Source organism: Salmo trutta, chromosome 36 (genome assembly GCF_901001165.1).
Source record: "Salmo trutta chromosome 36, fSalTru1.1, whole genome shotgun sequence".
In the NCBI taxonomy this organism is placed as follows: domain Eukaryota; kingdom Metazoa; phylum Chordata; class Actinopteri; order Salmoniformes; family Salmonidae; genus Salmo; species Salmo trutta.
Genome location: NC_042992.1, coordinates 34,721,932 through 34,743,506, shown reverse-complemented (window position 1 = coordinate 34,743,506; position 21,575 = coordinate 34,721,932). Strand labels below are relative to the sequence as shown.

Genomic DNA, 21,575 nt, shown 5'->3' with positions numbered 1-21,575 from the left:
AAGGCAACATTTTTTAGATAATAGTCTATGTAAGTAAGGTCAAAAAAATAAAAATCTCTCAAACAGTATTATAGCAGCTGCAGGCTATTCCATGTTCCATTGTGGACCTGTATTTCTACTATGGTACCTGATTCTGTGTGAGGGCGTCCTGGACAGCCTGGGCGGTGGGTTGGACGGGCCCGGGGGTCAGCAGTAGACCGTCCAGCCAGGCTAGCAGGCCCTTCAGCCCCTCCTGGACACTGACCGACTGGGCCACGGACGTCTGGAGCCGCTCAGCCCGCTCCGACACGGACTCAGACAGAGAGCCGAACCTCTTCTCCAGACCATCTGGCTCAGAGAGAGGAACGATGAGAGAATGCCAGAGTGAATACTTTTCTCCATTACGATATAGAATCATTTGTTTAGGTGGATGGATTTAAAAGACATCAACAGAGATGGGGGTGTTTAGTAAGACAAGGATATACACTGCATGATCTATGAGGATGTGGAGGGATGAATGAGATATGAAGGTTATGAACGGCAGAACAATAGATACACACTACCGTTCAAATGTTTGGGGTCACTTAGAAATGTCCTAGTTTTCCATGAAAACATACATGAAATGAGTTGCAAAATGAACAGGAAATATAGTCAAGACGTTGACAAGGTTATAAATAATGATTTTTAATTGAAATAATAATTGTGTCCTTCAAACTTTGCTTTCATCAAAGAATCCTCCATTTGCAGCAACTACAGCCTTGCAGCCCTTTGGCATTCTAGTTGTCAATTTGTTGAGGTGATCTGAAGAGATTTCACCCCATGCTTCCTGAAGCACCTCCCACAAGTTGGATTGGCTTGCTGGGCACTTCTTACGTACCATACTGACAAGCTGCTCCCACAACGGCTCAATAGGGTTGAGATCCGGTGACTGTGCTGGCCACTCCATTATAGACAGAATACCAGCTGACTGCTTCATCCCTAAATAGTTATTGCATAGTTTGGAGCTATGCTTTGGTCATTGTCCTGTTGTAGGAGGAAATTGGCTCCAGTTAAGCGCCGTCCACAGAGTATGGCATGGATGTTGCAAAATGGAGTGATAGCCTTCCTTATTCAAGATCCCTTTTACTCTGTACAAATCTCCCACTTTACCACCACCAAAGCACCCCCAGACCATCACATTGCCTCCACCATGCTTGACAGATGGCGTCAAGCACTCCTCCAGCATGTTTTCATTTTTTATGCGTCTCACGAATGTTCTTCTTTATGATCCGAACATCTCAAACTTATATTTTAACACTTTTTACCAATCTTCCTCTGTCCAGTGTCTGTGTTCTTTTGTCCATATTAATCTTTTATCGCCTCCTCACTGTTGACATTGAGACTGGTGTTTTGTGCGTACTATTTAATGAAGCTGCCAGTTGAGGACTTGTGAGGCGTCTGTTTCTCAAACTAGACACTCTAATGTACTTGTCCTCTTGCTCAGTTGTGCACCAGGGCCTCCCACTCCTCTGTCTATTCTGGTTAGAGCCAGTTTGCGCTGTTCTATGAAGGGAGTAGTACACAGCATTGTACGAGATCTTCAGTTTCTTGGCAATTTCTCGCATGGAATAGCCTTCATTTCTCAGAACAAGAATAGACTGACGAGTTTCAGAAGAAAGTTCTTTGTTTCTGGCCATTCTGAGCCTGTAATCGAACCCACAAATGCTGATGCTCCAGATACTCAACTAGTCTAAAGGCCAGTTTTATTGCTTCTTTAATCAGAACAACAGTTTTCAGCTATGCTAACATAATTACAAAAGGGTTCTCTAATGATCAATTAGCCTTTTAAAATGATAAACTTGGATTAGCTAACACAACGTGTCATTGGAACACAGGAGTGATGATTGCTGATAATGGGATTCTACGCCTATGTAGATATTCCATAAAAAATCTGACTTTCCAGCTACAATAGTCATTTACAACATTAACAATGTCTACACTGTATTTCCGATCAATTTGATGTTATTTTGATGGACCAAAAATGTGCTTTTCTTTCAAAAACAAGGACATTTCTAAGTGACCCCAAACGTTTGAATGGTAGTGTAGTTGTGAGCTTGTGTACCTGCAGTGCTGATGATCTCGGCAGCTCTGAGAGTGGGGGACTCCTGTGTGTTAGCCAGCTCTCTGCCTGCCCTCCTCACCTTCTCCAACTGGACTGACCGCTCCGCCAGCTCATCCTGCAACAGCTGACCAGAACACAGGGAGAGAGGGGGAAGAAAAAGAACAGAAAAGAAGGGGGGGAAAAGGAGGAGAAATGTTGAGGTGCAGGGAATGGAAAACAGAGTTCTACCCTCTCTTCGCAAAGATTGAAACGCTGATAATGTCGCCTCGTGCAGCCACATGAATATACTGTATAAAATAATTCGGCACATTTGCACCCCCCATCTATTTCTATGGTCTCTCTCACCTGTACGCCCCGCAGTGTGTTCTGTAGGGTCTGTGTGTCCGTCTCTCCGCTGGGTCCGGCTATACTCCGGTTCTGTTCCTGGGCGCTGAGCCAGGTGTGGAGCGACACAGCCTCGTCCTGGTACTGCTGGTAGCGCTCCAACAGACCCGACAGACGCCCCCCCAGATCTGACGACTGGAGAAGGAAGACGGGGGGAGGGGGGAGTAAGCATAGATCAACAAAAGATGAACAGGACACTATCTCTACTATGAAAGTAGAGCAATGTTGAATATCTCTACACACAGCCTCAATTATGGTTATTGCTGTAATATTGATTATTAGATATTGTAGCTATATAAAAAGAACGTAAAATAACGAAGGCTTATATTTCATAGGGACCTTAACTGAATATAGTGATTCTTTCAACACAATCCCTGGCATTTTGGATATGCTCCTAGTATGTATTGGTACACCAAGCCCAGTAGTAATGAAGAATACAATCCCCCTATTCTATATGAGACCCACCTTGGTGTGCAGGGCGATGTAGCGGTGGTTGGCGTCCTGTAGCATGTCAGTGACCAGCTGTCTGGTCTCCTCCAGGGCTGGCTCAGACCCTCCTACCTTCTCCAGAGCCCCCTGGACAGAGTCCAGCACCTTCTGACCAGAGATGGACACGAAGCGCAGGTCTGCCTTGTGGCAGATCACATCCTCCGCCAGCTGGAAGACAACAGGTTCCAGGTCAGTTCGATACAGGCAAGAATGTGTTCAGTTCCAAAGTTTGAAACCGTAAACTTAGTGTCTTTAGTATCTGTGTGTATACAGCTGACAGTAGGAGTGAATATTGCTACCAACTGCCAATATGAACCCTGAACTATTGTTACAGTAAGCCTATATTCTTGCTTCTTGCTAATGTAAACCATCTCTCTATGGCTATGCAATGTAGCTTTCTCTCTAACTCGTACTAGTCTAGGAAAATAAACAAACATGTACCTTCTTGTGCTCTTCCAGTCTCCCCTTCAGGCCCTGCGCGTCCGTCTCTCCTTCCCCTAAGGAACACAGCTCCCCCTCACTCTGTTCCAGCCAGGTTCCCAGGCCTCCGTGCTCCTGGAGGAACTTGGCCAGCTCGTCCTTAAGGGCTTCTGAGCGCCTCAGCCTCTCCTGGCAGGACAGCAGCTTCTCCTGGTGTTGGGTCTGGAGCTGGTCTAGCTGGTCCCGCAGACGGCGTTTCTCCTCGGCTGGCACGGCCGAGTCGGGCTGGTCCAGGAGGGAGCGAGCGTTCTGGGACACCTGCATCAGCTGGGCCTGCTGGGCCTGGAGCTGCTGGAGCTCTGCCTGTAGAGGGGTCAAAGATCATAATGGGTCAGAGAGAGCCAAAAGGTAGGGTTCATCTCAAATAGTCTGGAAAGGAGATGAGAGGAAGCCACCTTAAGACTATTGGGATGCAAGTTGACTGTCATTCAATAACCTCTGCCAAGCACCTCAAAAGGCGGTTTTTCAGAGCCCTTTTCTGAAGCATTACGTTTCATAGTGCATTTAATTGTATACCACAACATGAACAAACGTTCCTTTTGTAAATAAACAGCAAGGAGAACGTCTGACCTGGAGCATGTCACTGTGTGACTGTAGTCTTCCCTCTGGTGAGGAGGGGTGGTCAGTAACAGTCATGCCAGTTCCTATTTTCCCAGGCTGGTTCAGGGAGGAGAGCTCCTCCAGCAGCGAGTCCATCTGGCCCCGTGTCTCCTGCAGCTCCTCTACTGCCTTCGCCTATAGGGGAAGAAAACACAGGGGAAACATGATCAAACAGCACAGATCGGGGTGAGTGTGTATTTCTACCAATGAAAGTGCAGTCAGGGAAAGAAAGGCCCTTCACCATAATTGACACAGAAAAGGAAACAGCTTTTCCTCTGGGTTAATTGCCACACTGTAGCTATTTCCATAGTATTTTTTCAGTACTCAAAACAGTATCCATAAAGATACACATCTTGGACCTTGGTTCCTTATAGATGACAATAATAAAATCTACGTGCTGTGTTAGACAGCAGCGCTGCTACTTTAGGCTTACCCTCTGTGTGTTCTGTTGGACGGTGGTGCTGATGGCCGTGTCCAGCTGGGCCAGGGAGGAGTAGGCCGTGTTCGTCAGGGCACTGTACTGCTCCTTCATACGGGACAGTGCCCCCTGGAGGTTGGCCCTGTCCTCTGGACTCAGGCCATCACCGTGCTCCGCCAGGAACTCCTCCACCGAGCGGATGGTCTCCGCCACGCCCTCGCCTCTGGTCTGCAGGTCCTTCTGTACTTCCTGGGGGAGGGGGAGAGAGAGGGTCAGATATAGAGAGGTTACAGGTAGTGTGGAATATTCCCCTGGAGCAGGCTATACAAAATCGCATGTGAAGAGAAAGGAGAACACATGCAGTGTTAAGACGCTCCGACAGTTTGAATGCAGTCTAGCTCCGATAACTGTAGGTCCTCAAAGAGACCTAGCATGGTCAAAACCTGGCTACATTAGATGTCTGGGAGCAACTAAACAACACAGGCGTTATCTCCTTTCTCGAGACATGGATGTGAAAAACGGAGCTTTTCTCACCTTCAGCTCGCTCTGTTTCTGCTGCAGCACCTGCACGTCACCCGACTCCGCTCCCGCTCTTTGATTGGCCAGCACGCTGGCAGCTCCAGCCAACCACATTGTAAGGCCTTCCAATTTTTGTGAGCACTCTGCTTTCTGCTGCTGCACCACCTGGAGAGCCACGGATGACGGTCGAAAGAGAAAAATGTAAGCAAAAAAAGAGTGAGAAAAGTAATATTGCCCGTTTTGCAAAGGAACAGTGGTCAGTCCACAACGTTGAATCAGACCCCTATCGTCGTTTTCCACTCAGTTGAGCATTGCACACAAAAGGCAGCTCTTTTTACACTTCTCTTCAACACCCATTCACACTTCCATTAAGTGCACGCTTGCCTGTTTCTAAACCCTTTGAATGTCATTTGTGCACACTTTGCCGGACGTTGAGCATGATGTGTCCAGAATTCACACAGCCAGCCAGACAGATCGACAGATACAGATACAGAAAGAGCATCATCAACAGGTCAGTCAAGCCAAAACAACGACGATACACAAAGACAATCAAACAAATGGTGTCCTCATTTGCACTTTGTTCCTTCCTCCCCATGTCGTACAACAGGGGAGAAGAGGACAAAAGGAAAGCGTTCAAGCCACAGCAAGGCTTCTGATTTAAAAAAAAACCTCTCTAGCCTTTTCCGTGGTGGCACAAGCGTATTTCCTTCTGTGGCAATCTGGAAGAGCAAGGCAGACATGTTAATTCACACAGGTGTTATACAGGGACACATGCAGAGGAGCAAACACACATTGGGCATAGAAGCCGGTCCCTATACGGTGTCTTAGCCTTCGCAGTAGCAGCGGTTGTTTGCTAATCTGATGTAAGTGATACATTTAGACATATGGTGAGTCTGGTAAATAAGTCTGGTAAATAAAAATTATTTTTGAAGTTGGCATATTTGCTTTGATGGACATGATTAATAACATATATAAGCGTTAGCCAGTTACAGAAAGTGATAGAAAGTGAGAACTGAAACAATGATAGCATGACCGCAATCGTTATATGGTAAAGGATGTTATTACTGATGATTGAATGTATTGAAAATGTATCTGTGAGCATGTTAAACATGTATTCCAGAACTACAAATGGGACTGCGCAACACAGCCAGCGGTTTGCAAACCTCTCTCTCCCTTGCACTCTGTCTCTCTCTTTCTCTCTCCTTCTCTTCCTCTTCTTTTTCTTTGTGCCTGCGCTGCCTCTCCTCCTCCCTCTCTCTCTGGGCGGAGAGGGTGTCGGTCTTGGCGTGGGCTTGGCCAGCGGCTCGGTGGAAGCCCCTCTGGAGCTGTTGTAGCTGCCCAAGGAGGTGCCTGCTCTGTTCGGGGGCCAGGTCCTGAGCCCGCTCCGAGATGAACACCTGGATGTCAAAGGCAAGCGCGTTGACGTCATTGGAGCGTGCCGAGAGAGACAACTGCAACTCCTGAGGAAGGGAGATAGAAAGGAGAGATAATGATCTGAGGACTAGCTGGAAATGAAGCAACGTGTAGGCTGAATCCGAACTAGGTTGTTAATTGCACACTTGAAAGTGCACAAGAAGAGGGTAACAAGATCAAACTTGAAGTGTGGAGTGAGTGCGGTAACCTTGCATAGCTGGAGCTGTTGTGTGCGCTGAGAAGGAGTCTCGCCCTGGGTTTGCCCATCCATTCCTGTAATTTGTGCCTCAGTCTCCTTCAGCCAGAAGAGAAGATCCTCTACTCGCCCTCCAAGTGACTTCTGTTCCCCAGTCACTGCCTCCTGAGAGAGAGAAACAAACAGCACTGATTAGCAAAGGGTGCAATAGCGGATTAAACACCAAAAACACACAGATCTCATATCTCAATCCACTGTCCCATTACCTTATGTGCCTCTCTGTGTGCGCGCAGCCCCTGCAGGATGCTTTCTGAAACCCCTCTGGCGGCTTCGTAACCTCGAGCTAAGCTTCTCCCATCCTTTTCCAAGGTCAATAGTAGCTGAGGTGGTACTTCCTGTGGGCGGGGCTCCAGCAGCTGCCCGGCAGCATCCACTTCCTTTTTGACCTGGGATTCTAAATCCCGAAGTTCTAGATCCAAGGTCTGAGATAAAAGGTTGGTCAATTTTGAAACCTAAGATTTCTATTGTGGTAACATCCTAGATCATACATTTGCAGGTACTACATCTCTTACCTCTGTTTGTTTGATGATGTCATCAAGGGCAATGAGGCTGCGACCAATCGACTGTTGCTGCTGCTGCTTGAGGCGAACCTCGACGTGTCTCACCATAGAGAGCAGAGCCACAATTTGCTGGTCATGTTCCAGGAATTCCTGGCGGAGCAACGAGGACTGATGGAAAGGGAATGTCAGATAAGCATCAGTCTGAATGGCAATTTTACAATAAAAAAAATTGACATTTGACAGCTTATTACTGGGTTACACAATACAGATAATGTATGATCAAGTAGAGACAATTTGCTTTTCACCTACTAAAGGCATCAGTTGCTTACCTTTCCCGTCTTAGCTGGGCTCTTCTCTTTCCTTATCTCCAATTCTTGGATTTCTCCATCCTCCTCCTCCCAGCTCTCTGTTGTATCAGATTCAACAATCTCATTTGCATCAGACTGTGGGGTCTCGTCAGACCAGGACTGTCCTGATTCTGTGGACTGCTCAAGGTACTGTTCCTCTTTACACTCTGTTTCAATGGGACTGTCAAGTTTCTGCTCCTGCTGTTGTTCGTGCTGCTGTTTCGTTTTCTTCTTCTTCCCTTTGCCAGTAGTTTTAGCTGGCTGGGTAGCAGGTGCCAAAGATGCCTCTTCAGGTGTACTAATTCTTAGTTGTTCAATGTCCTTGCCAGGAAGATCAGTTTGTTTGCTCGGAGACCTGTCCTCCTCAGTATCTTTCACCAGATGTGCATCAATTTCCTCTGTGGTCTTAGCAGTCTGGGTACCTGGAGCCACAGAGGCCTTGACCAGGTGGGCGCCTGACATGGATACAAGGGCTTCAGGAGAGGCATCCACAACGTCAATAACACGATGGGTGTCTGGGTGGACATCCTTCTCAGGTGTACCAATCCTAAATTGTTCAATTTCCCTGCCATGTGGGTCAATTTCTCTCCTCAAAGAAATATCCTCCTTAGTTTTCTCCTCAAGGTGTGCATTGATTTGGTACGGTGCAGTAGTGTGGGTTGATCTTTGTTGATTGGTGTCAACTCCACTAAGACTCTTGGTAGAGGCAGCCATTTTGTTCAGCTCCTCACCACTTGCCATCATTGTAACATCACTGTCTGATTTATTGTCTTGCTGCTTCTCAATCTTCTGCTCCTCCCCAGAGACTGAGCTTTCTGGATCAGCCGGGGTGGATTTCACTTCAGAATCTGCTCTATTGTGGATGGATGGCTTCTCCTCTGTTGCAGGTTCAAATTTTTCTACCACTTTATGCATCTTAGACTTTTTGTTCTTATTTTTCTTTCCCGGCATCATCTCTTTAAGCTGGTCTGTTTGAGATGGTAGAACCTTCTCCTCTTTATCTCCTTCTCTAGCCTGGTCTGGTAGAACTTTCTCCTCTTTCTCTCCTTTAGCCTGGTCTGGTAGAACTTTCTCCCCTTCTCTAGCCTGTTCTGGTAGAACTGTCTCCTCTTTCTCTCCTTCTTTAGCCTGGTCTGGTAGAACTTTCTCCTCTTTCTCTCCTTCTCTAGCCTGGTCTGGTAGAACTTTCTCCCCTTCTCTAGCCTGTTCTGGTAGAACTGTCTCCTCTTTCTCCCCTTCTCTAGCCTGGTCTGGTAGAACTTTCTCCTCTTTCTCTCCTTCTTTAGCCTGGTCTGGTAGAACTTTCTCCCCTTTAGCCTGGTCTGGTAGAACTTTCGCCTCTTTCTCTCCTTCTTTAGCCTGGTCTGGTAGAACTTTCTCCCCTTCTCTAGCCTGGTCTGGTAGAACTTTCTCCCCTTCTCTAGCCTGGTCTGGTAGAACTTTCTCCTCTTTCTCTCCTTCTTTAGCCTGGTCTGGTAGAACTTTCTCCTCTTTCTCTCCTTTAGCCTGGTCTGGTAGAACTTTCTCCTCTTTCTCTCCTTCTTTAGCCTGGTCTGGTAGAACTTTCTCCCCTTCTCTAGCCTGGTCTGGTAGAACTTTCTCCCCTTCTTTAGCCTGGTCTGGTAGAACTTTCTCCCCTTCTCTAGCCTGGTCTGGTAGAACTTTCTCCTCTTTCTCTCCTTTAGCCCGGTCTGGTAGAACTTTCTCCCCTTCTCTAGCCTGGTCTGGTAGAACTTTCTCCCCTTCTTTAGCCTGGTCTGGTAGAACTTTCTCCTCTTCAGCCTGGTCTGGTAGAACTTTCTCCTCTTTCTCTCCTTTAGCCTGGTCTGGTAGAACTTTCTCCCCTTCTCTAGCCTGGTCTGGTAGAACTTTCTCCTCTTTCTCTCCTTTAGCCCGGTCTGGTAGAACTTTCTCCCCTTCTCTAGCCTGGTCTGGTGGAACTTTCTCCCCTTCTTTAGCCTGGTCTGGTAGAACTTTCTTCTCTTTAGCCTGGTCTGGTAGAACTTTCTCCTCTTTCTCTCCTTTAGCCTGGTCTGGTAGAACTTTTTCCCCTTCTTTAGCCTGGTCTGGTAGAACTTTCTCCTCTTTCTCTCCTTTAGCCTGGTCTAGTAAAACTTTCTCCTCTTTCTCTCCTTCTCTAGCCTGGTCTGGTAGAACTTTCTCCTCTTTCTCTCCTCTAGCCTGATCTGGTAGAACTTTCTCCTCTTTCTCTCCTTTAGCCTGGTCTGGTAGAACCTTCTCTTTATCTCCTTCTTTAACCTGGTATGGCAGAGCTTTTTCCACTTCCTCTGCTGCTACAGGAATCATAGAATGGTCAGGCAGAACTTTCTGTATTACTCCTTCCTTCTTGTCAATTCCTTTACTCTCTTCTGGGGAAACCTCAGGACTCCCCACAGTCTTAACTTCCTCTACAGATGTCACCAAACTCTCCTTCTTCCCCACTCCCTGGCGCAGTGCCTCTAGCTCATCTGCAGCTTGCTTCTCACTAACACCTCGCCCAAACACCTTCCTCAGGATACTCTCTTTTGCCTTCCGTAAAAGCGTCTCTTTGTCATTTGCTGCCTGTGGGGTTTTCAGAGTGAATTCCACCTCTTTTCTATCCTTATGCTCCTGTTGTCCAGTCTGTTGAGAAACCATCTTCTCCCCATCTGAATCACTCTTTCCCACAATCTGCTCGCTCTCCTGCTTTTGCTCATCCTTAGAAACTCTATTATGAATGGATACTCTATCATGGATGGACGATCGCTCATCTGCCACATATTCAACCGTTTCTGCTACTATGGGTATCTTAGACTTTTTGTCAAAGCTGTCGAGAACACCCTTCGTTACTGTCACTTCAGAATCTGCTTTATCATGGATGGATGGTATCTCCTCTGTCACGGGTTCAACCTTCTCTGATGCCATAGGTATCTTAGACATTTGGTTCTTCTCCACCCGTCTTTGGTCCTCGAAGACCTTATACTCTGTACCATCTCTCTCTACCTCAAGAGCATCTTCTATGGCTCCTAGTGGAACAGTAGAACCTTCCCTTACTTTGCCAATATCTTCTGGATCTCCAACCCTCTCAACAGTCTGTGCCTTGGCACTTTCAAGTGCAGATTGAACATATTGCACAAGGGACTCCTCTTCCTCCTGTGGGGTAACATAACCTCTGGTGGACTCAACACCCTTATCCTTACCCTCTGATTGTACATTCTGGTCTTTGTTTTCCCTTTTCTGAATATCAGCATTTTCTGAGGGTCTTTGCTCAATGTCAACCTCCCCTTTTCCTTTCTTCTTATTCCTCCTCTTCTTTTTGCTCTTACCTTCGGCCTCCTTAGAAGGGGGTGATGCATGTCCAAGATCATCACGCTCTGTGACCTCAATCTTTGTGTCCCTCTCAACCTCCATTCTACCTTGCTCCACCACGCTCTCAGTACTGTCTTCTACCACATTTGTCTTCCCTTCATCTCTCTCAACTAGTGTAGAAATGTCTATGCTGCCCTGTTGATCTCTACCTTCTCTGCCAATGGCCCCTGTCGAGTCCATCCGTGGTTCTTTGCCCATAGCAGACTGCCCCTGCTGCGTGGCTGAACTACTTTCACCAACAGGTCTAGACTCCTTTTTATTATCATTTTCTGGTGGTCGAACAGTAACATCTTGCGGAGTCTCCATCTCCTGAAGGGCCTGCTGAACCCTTTTCTCTGCATTGATTGCAAACTGAGCCAAAACATTGACTGACTGGTCTGACTCAATTTCCAATGACATTCTGGCTATTGAGACCTGTTCATCTTCGATTTCTTCTTCAATGTGTACAGAGCCATGGTGTTGCAGATCTTCTGACTGCTTGAACGTTCCGGCTTCTAGAGTCTTTACAATGTCCTCTGTGATAATCAAAGGGTTATACCCCTTTTCTGACTCTTCTGGATGTGGGGATGGAGAAATAACTTCAGAGCTTTCAATAATTCTTTTGGTTTGGCTGTCTGGACTGGATATCGATAATGTGACTGCAGGACTATAGGTCCCATTTGAAGAGGCAATGGGTGTTGAACTATCCTCATCGTCACGTTCTACTTCCATGGAGCCCAAGTTGCCCTGGAGTTCTGCAGCCATTTCTCTGGATATAAGCCCATCTTTGACAGCTTTTTTCAGGCTAGAGACTCTCTGCCCTGTGGAAGGGTCAATCAAGCCCCCTTTCAGAACCTGGTCGGTGGCAATTAGCCTGGCCATATGTTCTCCCACCAGCCCTTTCTTAGAGGCTTTAGGCAGAGGGAGCCTAGCTCCATTGGAAATATCAACAATCCCTCCAGTGTCTGCCTGGCTTTGCAACATTCTGAGTGCTGGGACCGGATCAACTTGTTGAGATGCAATTGCTTCAGCTAAATTCAGGATTTCACCTGTTTGCTTATCCTGGATTCCCTTGAAAGGCTTCACTTCCAAGAAGCGCTTTCCGCTCTTAATGTCAATCTTGCCTTGGTTTACAAGGTCTGAGTAAGGCACAATCTGGGCACTTTGTGGATCCAACAAACCTTGTGTTACACCTGGAGAAACCATTGCTTTCTTGGCAGTGCTCTCATCGAGCAGACCATCAGAGACAGCCTCTGTCAATGTAAGTCTACACTTTAAATCAGGGTCAAAAATGGCACCTGTGGACGCCTGGAGGAGGGCAGCATCTGGGTTTGAAGAGAGGGCGACTTCCCCCTGACATGCTCTCTCTAACTCCCCCAGTTCTGGGGCTATGGCACGGTCTACCAGACCTCGCTGCAAAGCATCAGCAACTGATAGTCTAACTCCAGAGTTGTGGTGCACGATGCCACCCTCTGCCACTTGCTGGGACAAGGCTTGATAGACCTCCTCCTGCCCAAGCAAACCTCTTTCAAGGGCCTGCTTTAGTGGAACAGGTGACTTCGTTTTGGGATCGACAACCCCATCCATTTGCAGCTGCAACGTTGCTTTGGTTAGCGCTGAATCTGGATCTGAGTATTTTCCACGGTATGACTTCTCCAACGCAACTAGCTTCTCTCGTTGGTCCTCCTCTATCAGCCCAAGATTGGCTGCCAGGGTAACAGACACTTTCTTATCCCTTCGCAGGTCAACCACTCCCCCTGAGACCACCTGGGCCTCCAGAAGCCGAGCAGCTGTGTTGGAGTCTATCAGGCCTGCCTGAGCAGCATCCTTCAGGGTACAAATCTTCCCCTTCTCTACATCCACTACCCCTGCCAGGGTCTTCTCTGATTTCAGCACACTCCACATCAGGTCTTCGTCAAGAAGACCCTCCTGCATCACATCCTCCATGCTCAGAGATTCGCATGCACTGACATCCAGGAAACCTCCGAAAAGTCCTGCCTTGGCCATCAGCTTGACTGCAGTGTGTCCAGGGAGGACCCCCTGAGCCACGGCTTCATCTGGGAGAAGCCGCTGCCCTCCTTCCATCAGTAGACCCCCTTGGTGAAGCTCTGAGGTCAACCTTTCCAGCTCAACATCTTCCTCGCTCTTCACTGCTGCTGCCTCTAAACTCATAACCTGATGTGGGGTCTTCACTGTGACCCTCTGAGCATCCTTCATAGTATTTTTAACTCCAACACTCACAGGCATGCTCTCATTTTCATTAGTCTCTGATGGTGGAATAGGGTTGGCATCAGATTGGGTTGGCATCAGAGTCTCTGCCTCGGTTTTAAATGGTGTTGAGTACATTTCTGAGGCTTCTACAAGTGTACCGTCAATGTCTTCCATGAGTGAGTCCTTATCCTTTGTCTTTTTGTGACCTCTATCTCTTGCTCCCTCTGATTCAATCTCTACCAGCCCCTCTTCATACGAGTCTGTAATTAATTGCTTTTCTGGTAGTCCAGCTGAGGGCTGGGCACTCTCAAAAATAACAATTTCATCCTTTTCACTTTTTACTCCTCTATGTACACCTCCATCTACCTCACTTATTCTCATGGTTGAGTCAAGGTCTACCTGTCCCATCTCCTTAATTCCAGTTTGCTTAGCCTGCAATATCATGTCAGATGTACCATCCCATCCTTGACTATCAGCTTCTTCTACCATCTTTCTGGAGGAAATATATTTTTCAGACAAGCTGAATTTTGCACTCTTTTCCTGGACCTCTCCAATTTCCCTTATCTGCTGATTATCTGCCAAATTTACAATTGGCACTACTTCTATAAACTCCTGTCTTTCTGAAGTCAAACTCAACCCTGAAACAACCACTCCAGGAATAGGATCCACATTAATCAGACCAGTAGCAGCCTTGACAAGTTCCACCAGCTCAGGCTCGAGCAACACTAAGCGCTGGCCAGAATGTGCATCTATATAACTGTGGGTCATTAAATGGAAAAGCAGGCGGTGATGTGCCTGCTCCTCAGGGGCCATCTCCTCCAGAAATGAGGGGACACATGTGTGCTCTGGGGAAGAGGCAGGTGGTGAGGAGGGAGGGGATGACCCAGTGGAGCCCCAGCTTAGGCGATTTAGTTTTGGGGAGCCTGACTGGTTCATGTTGTGTAGCACATCTGGGATCTGAATCTCTTTCAAAATCTCAGCCACTTTGGGTTCAAGGACCTCCTTAGCCTGATTCAGGGACACAACCTTGGGGGTTTCAGGAAGGTACAGGGCACCTATCGTGTGGCGTTGTCTCAGGATGTTCAGAGCCAGCTCTCCCGAGATGACCCCTTGTTGTAGAGCCTCTGCAATGGGCAGCAGCTCCCCTGACTCAGGCCAGAGCATCCCCATAAAAGCCCAGAGGGACTCGAGCACCAGCAGGGCCAGACGAGGTGAGAGCAGGTCCCTCTGGATTGCTTCCTCCAACCCTAGGCGCTCCCCACTTACAGGGTCTAGTATCCCACCACTCTGCACCTGGCGGGTCAGCATGGCACAGGCCAGGTCCTGGTCCATCAGATTGTGACGCACAGCCTCATCCACAGTCAGGCGGCGTCCCGTACGGGGGTCAGCGATCCCACCAGCAAATAGCTGGGCCTCCAGCAATCTCACCGTAACTTGCCTGTCTATCAGATTCTCTTGGACAGCACGGAAGATCCCAACCTTCCTGCCGGAAGCGAGGCAGACGGTGCCTCCTGGCTGTTGTTTGACTGGCAGCAAATGCAAGCCGGTGTCATCGCTAAGGACGCAGCGCTGCTGCAATTCAGACAGATTCAGCTTTTCAGCTGTGTTAGGGTCAACGAGCTCCCGCCGATTGACCCGTGACCTGAGCTTGGTGTAGACCCTTGGGGTCAGCAGGCCCATCTCTCCAGCACTATCCAAGGTCAGTCTTCTTCCTCCCAACTCCCTCAGGCCTCCTGTGTTCATCTGCAGCTCCAGGATACGCAGCCCCAACTCCTCTCTGATAAGGCCCTCCTCCATGGCTGCAGCCACTGGAAGGAGCTGGCCCTCCAGTTGTTCTGTCTGGTCGACAAGATGCAAGGCACTCTCCAGCTCTGCTAGGGATTGGCTGATGATACTATCAATCAGGCCACAGTTGAAGCCCTCTTCCAGTGATAGGCTCACAGGGGAGACAGGCTGAAATAACCCACCCATGGTGAGCTGGGCCTCCAATAAGACATGGCAGGTGTCCTGATCAATGAGGCCACGCTGAGCAGCTTGGAAGACTGGGACAGTTTCCATGGTGCCCAGGTCAATAACTCCAACAATGGCAGCTTGGCTCTGTGAAGAGAAACAAAGTAAGTGAATATTTGAACTTCCTTCTACTCACACACTTAACAGTCTGATGAGTACTTTGTTGAGGAATCCATAGCCCATAAGTATCCAGCAAGAAAAAAATAACCCTTTACCAAAGAGTCATAATAATTATTTTGACATAATTACGGTGATGAAAGCATATTTCAATAACTACAATACAGTGTAAATACAGTTTTTTATACCCCTTTTTCTCTCTAATTTTGTGATATCCAATTGGTAGTTAGTCTTGTCCCATTGCTGCAACTCCCCTACGGACTCGGGAGAAGCGAAGGTCAGGAGCCATGTGTCCTGCGAAACATGACCCCGCCAAGCCGCAATGCTTCTTGACACACTGCTTGCTTAACCTGGAAGCCAGCCGCACCAATGTACAGCTGACGACCGAAGTCAGCGTGCATGTGCCAGGCCGCCACAAGGAGTCGCTAGAGTGCGATGGGACAAGGACATTCTGAGGGGCCAAACCCTCCCCTAACCCGGACTGCGATGCAGTGTCTTAGGCCGCTGCGCCGCTCGGGAGTCAATCTTTTGCACCCACATTATTTATCTTTCGGCATGGCACAAGAACACTTACCTCTGTTCTACAAAGCACTAAGCATGGCTACATAGAGAACAGAAATGCAGAGAACCAATATACCAGGAAACCTCCATAAGGGAGGTAAAAACAAACAGCAAAGGAAGGAGAGAAAGACCGATCAAAGAGAAGATAAAGCTAGAAAAGGCAGGTCAGATTGGAAGCAACGGTAAGAGAAAGCGAGCACTACTTACCGTACGGGGCTGGCCCGTGATGCGCAAACACTAACAGGCCGAGGGCTCGGCAGATTGAAGAGCGACAGATGAGAAGCTTGGCGTTAGGATTCTGCATGCTATCTAGCTGAGGCGCTGCCTGGATGGCCCTGACTCACCTGACTGACACTCCATTTCAATAGACTCACTATACTATAAACTCCATAGGCTTTGGACCCTTCACTAGCTATGGCTGAGAGGCACAATTTACTTTGGACTACGGTTCATTGGCACATTAAAAATGGATTTTCTCAAATCTGACTTACATTGAACCCACAATGGACTGATTCTTTGCTCACTGGCTAAGTGACAGAATACATAGAATAGCTCAACTTAAACATAGATAATAGGATTCTGCCTCATTCTAACTTGGCCTAACTACAGTCCCTCTTATCCTTTGCTCAGAGCTGGATGTCCTTGATTCTCTTCTGGCAGCTGTTAGTGATTTTGAAGCAAAATGCTGATTATTTCACACATATTAATGCATTAGACGGCACAAACATATACACACACGCTCACAGACACACTGTGATCTGGACACATCATGCTCAAACGGTGACGTGGGGGTTTGCGTAGCTGGCCTCTGGTGCTCACACTAAGCCGACACTGGCAGCTAGACATCCTTCTCTGACAAGTGCTTTGATGCAACGTGTGTACATTTTTCCTGAGCGTATAGAACTACCCAGAAAATCACACACACCATTCATAGAATACACACTCGTGGGTGGGAATTTACACGCACACACACCAACTTACTCACAATCACTCTAATACATTATATAATCACTGATACACATACCATCACATTTGGACTGATGTATATGGGGGGGGGACATGACGGCGTGGTTGGATTTGGACTATGTGAACGAGTATGCGCGCGCGTTTACGAAGAGTAATGGGCTTTTGCATTTTTCTGGATGAAACACAAGGTCGTGTACGGAATGTAGTGCGGTGACAGTAAATGACCATTGTAATTTAGGGTAACACCTATTGTCTACGAATGAGTGCTCAGAGGTGATGTGGAGCATATGGACGAGTGACTATCTCGTGACCATGAAGTACGTTGAGGGGGTACCTCCTATCAAAAAGCTACTATAGCTAAATGGTAGCATGACTTCTTCGGCTCTACGACTGCTATACCAATAGGGGGCCATAGACTAGCCATTATGCAGATGTGTTTGATGATGATGATGATGGGTGACATGATTGCAAGCGGGTTGTCGAGTGCAAGTGAGGGAGGGGGGGCTCACTCCATGCAATTACATTAAATGTCTGTTAAAGCAAACCGAGTCTATGAGTCGACAACATTCATTATAGGGGATGATGATGGTGGTGGTGATGGGTGTCACAAAAAATGCACACGGGGGTGACGGTGAGACACACAACATGCGACACACTCTCGCTTGCACACAAACACGGCTCGCGAGCATATTCCATTTCAGAACCTCAAATTCACAAAAGGCAGACAGACATTGCCAGTGAGCAACACACTTGGACAGCAATGTCGTAAGCTCGCATTGGCAACTCGCTAGTGAGTTTCTGGTTGTAGCCGCAACCTCCCTTCTCCTCCCTCTTTCCTGGCCTTCCTCCATCCGCTCTACCTTTCTCTGCTCCTCTTCGGCCTGCTCTTGCTCCAGCTGTTGCAGTCGGGCGGTGGAACGGTCACACAGCTGGCTGTAGGTGGCCGTCAGCTCATCCAGCTGGGAGGTCACCTGGACACGTTCCTCTGGGGACAACCTAGAGGACAGACGTTTCTGTCAGTTTGAACTTGTGTGTGTGTGTGTGTGTGTGGTGGGGCTTGCCACATGCGTGTGGTGTGTGGATAAAGGTGAGATGTTAATGAGTGAGTACACAGCATGTGTGTGTTTATACAGTGGTATGCATGCGTTTTAGGAGAAATCGGAACTTACTTGCTGGCCTGTTTAGACATCAGGAAGACTTGGGTGTTCCTGATCGCCTGAGCCACCTCCTCCTTCTTAGCCGCTAACTGCTCACCGACAGCCTAGAAACACAACTCAAATGATTAAAACAAAGTGATAAAGAAAACACCGGTATATTCATTTGAGAGGCTAAGAGAGTGAGAGGCTAAGAGAGTGAGAGGCTAAGAGAGTGAGAGGCTAAGAGAGTGAGAGGCTAAGAGAGTGAGAGGCTAAGAGAGTGAGAGGCTAAGAGAGTGAGAGGCTAAGAGAGTGTGCCATAAGACAGACAGCGGATGAATACAATTCAATAAGATACTAGATGGATTTAATAATATTTCTGGACCTGCTGCGCCGCGATGGATGACTCGGCGGAGGCGCCCTGGAGGCCCTTGACCCAGCCCAGCAGCTCTGACACCTGGCCCACCCTCTGCTGCCTCTCCTCCTCCACCTCTTTCTGTGGGGGGGAATCATGTCATCATGATAGAAATGTATTGGCGGCACAGACAACAAATCCCACGAGCACAGAGGAAGGTCGACGAAACCAAAAGCAGAGAGCGAACGAATGAAAGAGCGAGACATACCTCCTCCTCCTCTAGCCTCCTCAGTGCATCGCTGATGTACTTGACGTGTTGCGTCGTCAAGGTAACCAGGGCTGTGTAGCGTGTGCGCAAGTCCATGAACTGGAACGACAACAAACTGTTTCTGCTCTTGGCTTCACACACAGACACTGACACATATTTTCCTGTAAATACATTAGCCACATTACATTGTCGTCTCCCTCTCCTTACCTCCTGCGAGATGGCGTCTGATGAAGAGTGCATCCTCCTCCTCTTAACAGTGGATTTCTGGGTCGACTCCACAAAGGCTTTGAATGTCATCAGTTGCAGCTCGTAGTCCTGATGGACGAATATGGATACGTATAATTTCACAACAACAATGTATTTAGAATCCAGTACACCATGTAGAATCCAGTACACCATGTAGCCCACCTCAATTCAAAATGTATGACTTGCGAAAAACACCTAGCATGAATCATCATATTTTTGGACATCAAATGAAAACGTTATTTGTCACATATATGTGTAGACTAACAGTGAAATGCTTACTTTGGGTCCTTTCCCGATCACACAAAACGTGTCTTTACATTACAATGACAAAGTACTGTGGTAACTGTACCTTGACAGAGGTGCAGTACTGTTTGGAGTGGGTTTGGCACTCGTCTAGTTTGGTCTGGTTCTTTTCGATCGCGGCTACTAATGCCTGAGGGAGGGGAATCAGGTCCAAGAGAATAGAAGTCATTTACAGAAGTCACTCAGTCACACTCCGATAATTCCATTCGTTTCAATAGCCATTAGTCTCAATATCCTACTTAAACAAAGCTATCGTTCATCACTCCGTCTTTCTTTCTTTCAATGAACCTTTCTGTACGGCTGGGTCAATATCTATCTGCTGTGTAGTCCTTCTCTCTCTCTTTCTTTCTGTCAGATCTCCTTGGATCTGTCTTTCTGCCTCTATCGGTCTCCATCCATGCCTCTCACCGTTTGTTCTGCCAGTTGTTCAGACAGGACTTTGCTGTCAGTCTGTCCAGGCTGGGTGTTCTCCTGTCTCTCAGTGGTCTCCTCTATCCAGTGGATCAGAGCAGAGTGGCCATCTCTGTACTGCTGCAGGACCGATCCCAGGGCTTGTAGCTCGGCTCGCCTGGAACAACAAGGAGGAAATACACGCACACAAAACACACCACAACATTCAATAAAGTACCCAATCAGTGATATGGGTCTATGCCAGGGTTCCCCAACTGGCGGTTTTATGAGCTAAAATAAATAAATACAAATATATTTTTGTTGTTGTTGAATTTTCATTGTTGGACATAAAAGACGGTAAAAACAACAGCAAATCAGCTCCATGTGATTTAAATTTTTGGAAATCTATTCCAAAGTATTCCCACGCATAATAGAGAGATTGTATAATAGTGAAGGTATAGTAATAATAATAATTGATTGGATTTACGTAGCCCTTTTCTACCGAGGTAATCAAAGCGCTTTACATAGTAGGGTGAACCTCACCTCGACTACCCACAATCGTGTAGCACCCACCTCAGTGATGCACGGAGACCGTTTTTCTGGCACAACTCACACATCAGCTAGTTGCAGAGGTGAGGGGGGATATACGCCAATTAGGAATGAGGGGGGTGACTAGGTGGCCATGATGGAATGTGGCCGGGTTGGGAATTTAGCCAGGACACCGTGGGTGAACACCGTGGGTGAACACCGTGGGTGAACACCGTGGGTGAACACCCCTACTCTTACAATAAGCGCGGTGGGATTTTGAATGACCACAGAGAGTCAGAACAGCCGTTTAAACGTCCCATCTGAAAGACGGCAACCCTACGCAGGACAATGTTCCCACATGTAATCAAGGTTTGAAATTATTATGTTTTAGTCTGTTGTTGCGGTCAATTTGCAGTCTAATTTATTTGTATTATGTTCCGGACCCCTGACCACCCACTCAAGAAAGAATTAGCTCGCGGCTGAATCTAGTTGTCCATCCCTGGTCTATGCTCGTCTCTATTTCACAATAGATCAGAACGGTGGTTTTCCAAATCTGTCCCCATCTCAAGGACATACTGTATTTATTTAAGTATAAACCTACAGTACAAATACCGAGTAAGGCTTAAGTTTCCCATAAGACTTCCATAAAAATATGACTAACACTGACTCCATCCATCCATCCATCCATCCACCACCACCACTCACCGTGTGTCCATCTGTCTCTTGACTCCGGCCCACCTCTCGGTGAGCTGGGCGGCTCTCTCCTGGTAGCGCTCCAGCTCCGGGCTGCGGTCTGGGTGGAGCTTGTTCAGCTGAGTCCCCGTCTCCCGGGCCTTCTGCACCCCCGACTGCAGGGAGCTCAGCACCCCCTCCTGGTCCTCAAGCTCCGACTGCCACGTCTGGAGGGGGGGGGGGGGGGGGGCAGAGAATCAGCATGCAGACACACTCCTATCACTAACAAACAAATCTTGGATGCAACGCCTATGTGGGCATTAATACATTTTTCATGCATTTGTACAAACCAGTATGTGAATTAGTGGGATACTTGTGGATAGTTTGTTCTTTCATTGTATCTGCCAGTCTCTTACCCCCAGTTGTTCCCGTAGGGCCTGGATGGCGTTGGCGTCTGCAGGGACGATGTCCTCCTCACTCAGCCTGCTCTCGTACCTCTTCACCTGGCTCTCTGCGGCCTGCAAGCTGTGGATCAGCACATCCACCGTCTTCAGCCTGGGCGAACGGGGGAAGCACGCGATACTTAGTCAAGTATATTGGTTAAGAGAGAGTACTTTGAGCGTGTGCGTGTTCGGCCTACGTACTTGCGCAGGTAGACAGAGGAGAGGTTGTGTAGTCTGTCGATCTTCTCCACAGCCAGGTTGAGTTCAGAGCGCAGCACGGGGACACTGGAGGAGGTGGGCTTCTCCTCAAAGAAACTCACACATCGACGCGACACCTCACCAAGACTGGTCCGCAGACCATCCAGGTCTGACTGCAGCTTCTGACACCGGGAATAAGGGTTAGCCTTGATTTGCATATTCATTATGTAGAAATAAGTTGAAACATGAAAAGAAATGAAAGCAACTGAATAAAGTTATTGCTGGTCCCCTATTTGTTGGTAGATGAATAAGAGGGTTAAGACTCTGGTGACCAGCAGATGGCGCTGTGGCACCTTAC

At 47.8% G+C, this 21,575-nt stretch overlaps 1 protein-coding gene across 4 annotated transcripts in view; it reads right to left on the bottom strand.

Annotated features, from left to right (window-relative positions):
• LOC115176156 (microtubule-actin cross-linking factor 1) overlaps positions 1 to 21,575 on the bottom strand; it is a 144,662-nt gene that overhangs the window by 96,751 nt on the left and 26,336 nt on the right. For all 4 annotated transcript variants that reach the window (XM_029735983.1, XM_029735984.1, XM_029735985.1 and 1 more), the window contains 23 exons: positions 21,221 to 21,399; positions 20,993 to 21,131; positions 20,610 to 20,803; positions 19,395 to 19,554; positions 19,033 to 19,116; positions 18,645 to 18,752; positions 18,438 to 18,536; positions 18,200 to 18,310; positions 17,848 to 17,939; positions 17,539 to 17,674; positions 7,469 to 15,121; positions 7,152 to 7,307; positions 6,846 to 7,061; positions 6,592 to 6,744; positions 6,134 to 6,430; positions 4,986 to 5,135; positions 4,467 to 4,700; positions 4,004 to 4,168; positions 3,395 to 3,736; positions 2,930 to 3,121; positions 2,426 to 2,599; positions 2,081 to 2,204; positions 128 to 327 (listed from right to left, as the gene is read on the bottom strand). In XM_029735983.1, the coding sequence (XP_029591843.1) occupies positions 128 to 327; positions 2,081 to 2,204; positions 2,426 to 2,599; positions 2,930 to 3,121; positions 3,395 to 3,736; positions 4,004 to 4,168; positions 4,467 to 4,700; positions 4,986 to 5,135; positions 6,134 to 6,430; positions 6,592 to 6,744; positions 6,846 to 7,061; positions 7,152 to 7,307; positions 7,469 to 15,121; positions 17,539 to 17,674; positions 17,848 to 17,939; positions 18,200 to 18,310; positions 18,438 to 18,536; positions 18,645 to 18,752; positions 19,033 to 19,116; positions 19,395 to 19,554; positions 20,610 to 20,803; positions 20,993 to 21,131; positions 21,221 to 21,399 (11,358 nt within the window). The remainder of the gene's footprint in view (positions 1 to 127; positions 328 to 2,080; positions 2,205 to 2,425; positions 2,600 to 2,929; positions 3,122 to 3,394; positions 3,737 to 4,003; positions 4,169 to 4,466; positions 4,701 to 4,985; positions 5,136 to 6,133; positions 6,431 to 6,591; positions 6,745 to 6,845; positions 7,062 to 7,151; positions 7,308 to 7,468; positions 15,122 to 17,538; positions 17,675 to 17,847; positions 17,940 to 18,199; positions 18,311 to 18,437; positions 18,537 to 18,644; positions 18,753 to 19,032; positions 19,117 to 19,394; positions 19,555 to 20,609; positions 20,804 to 20,992; positions 21,132 to 21,220; positions 21,400 to 21,575) is intronic.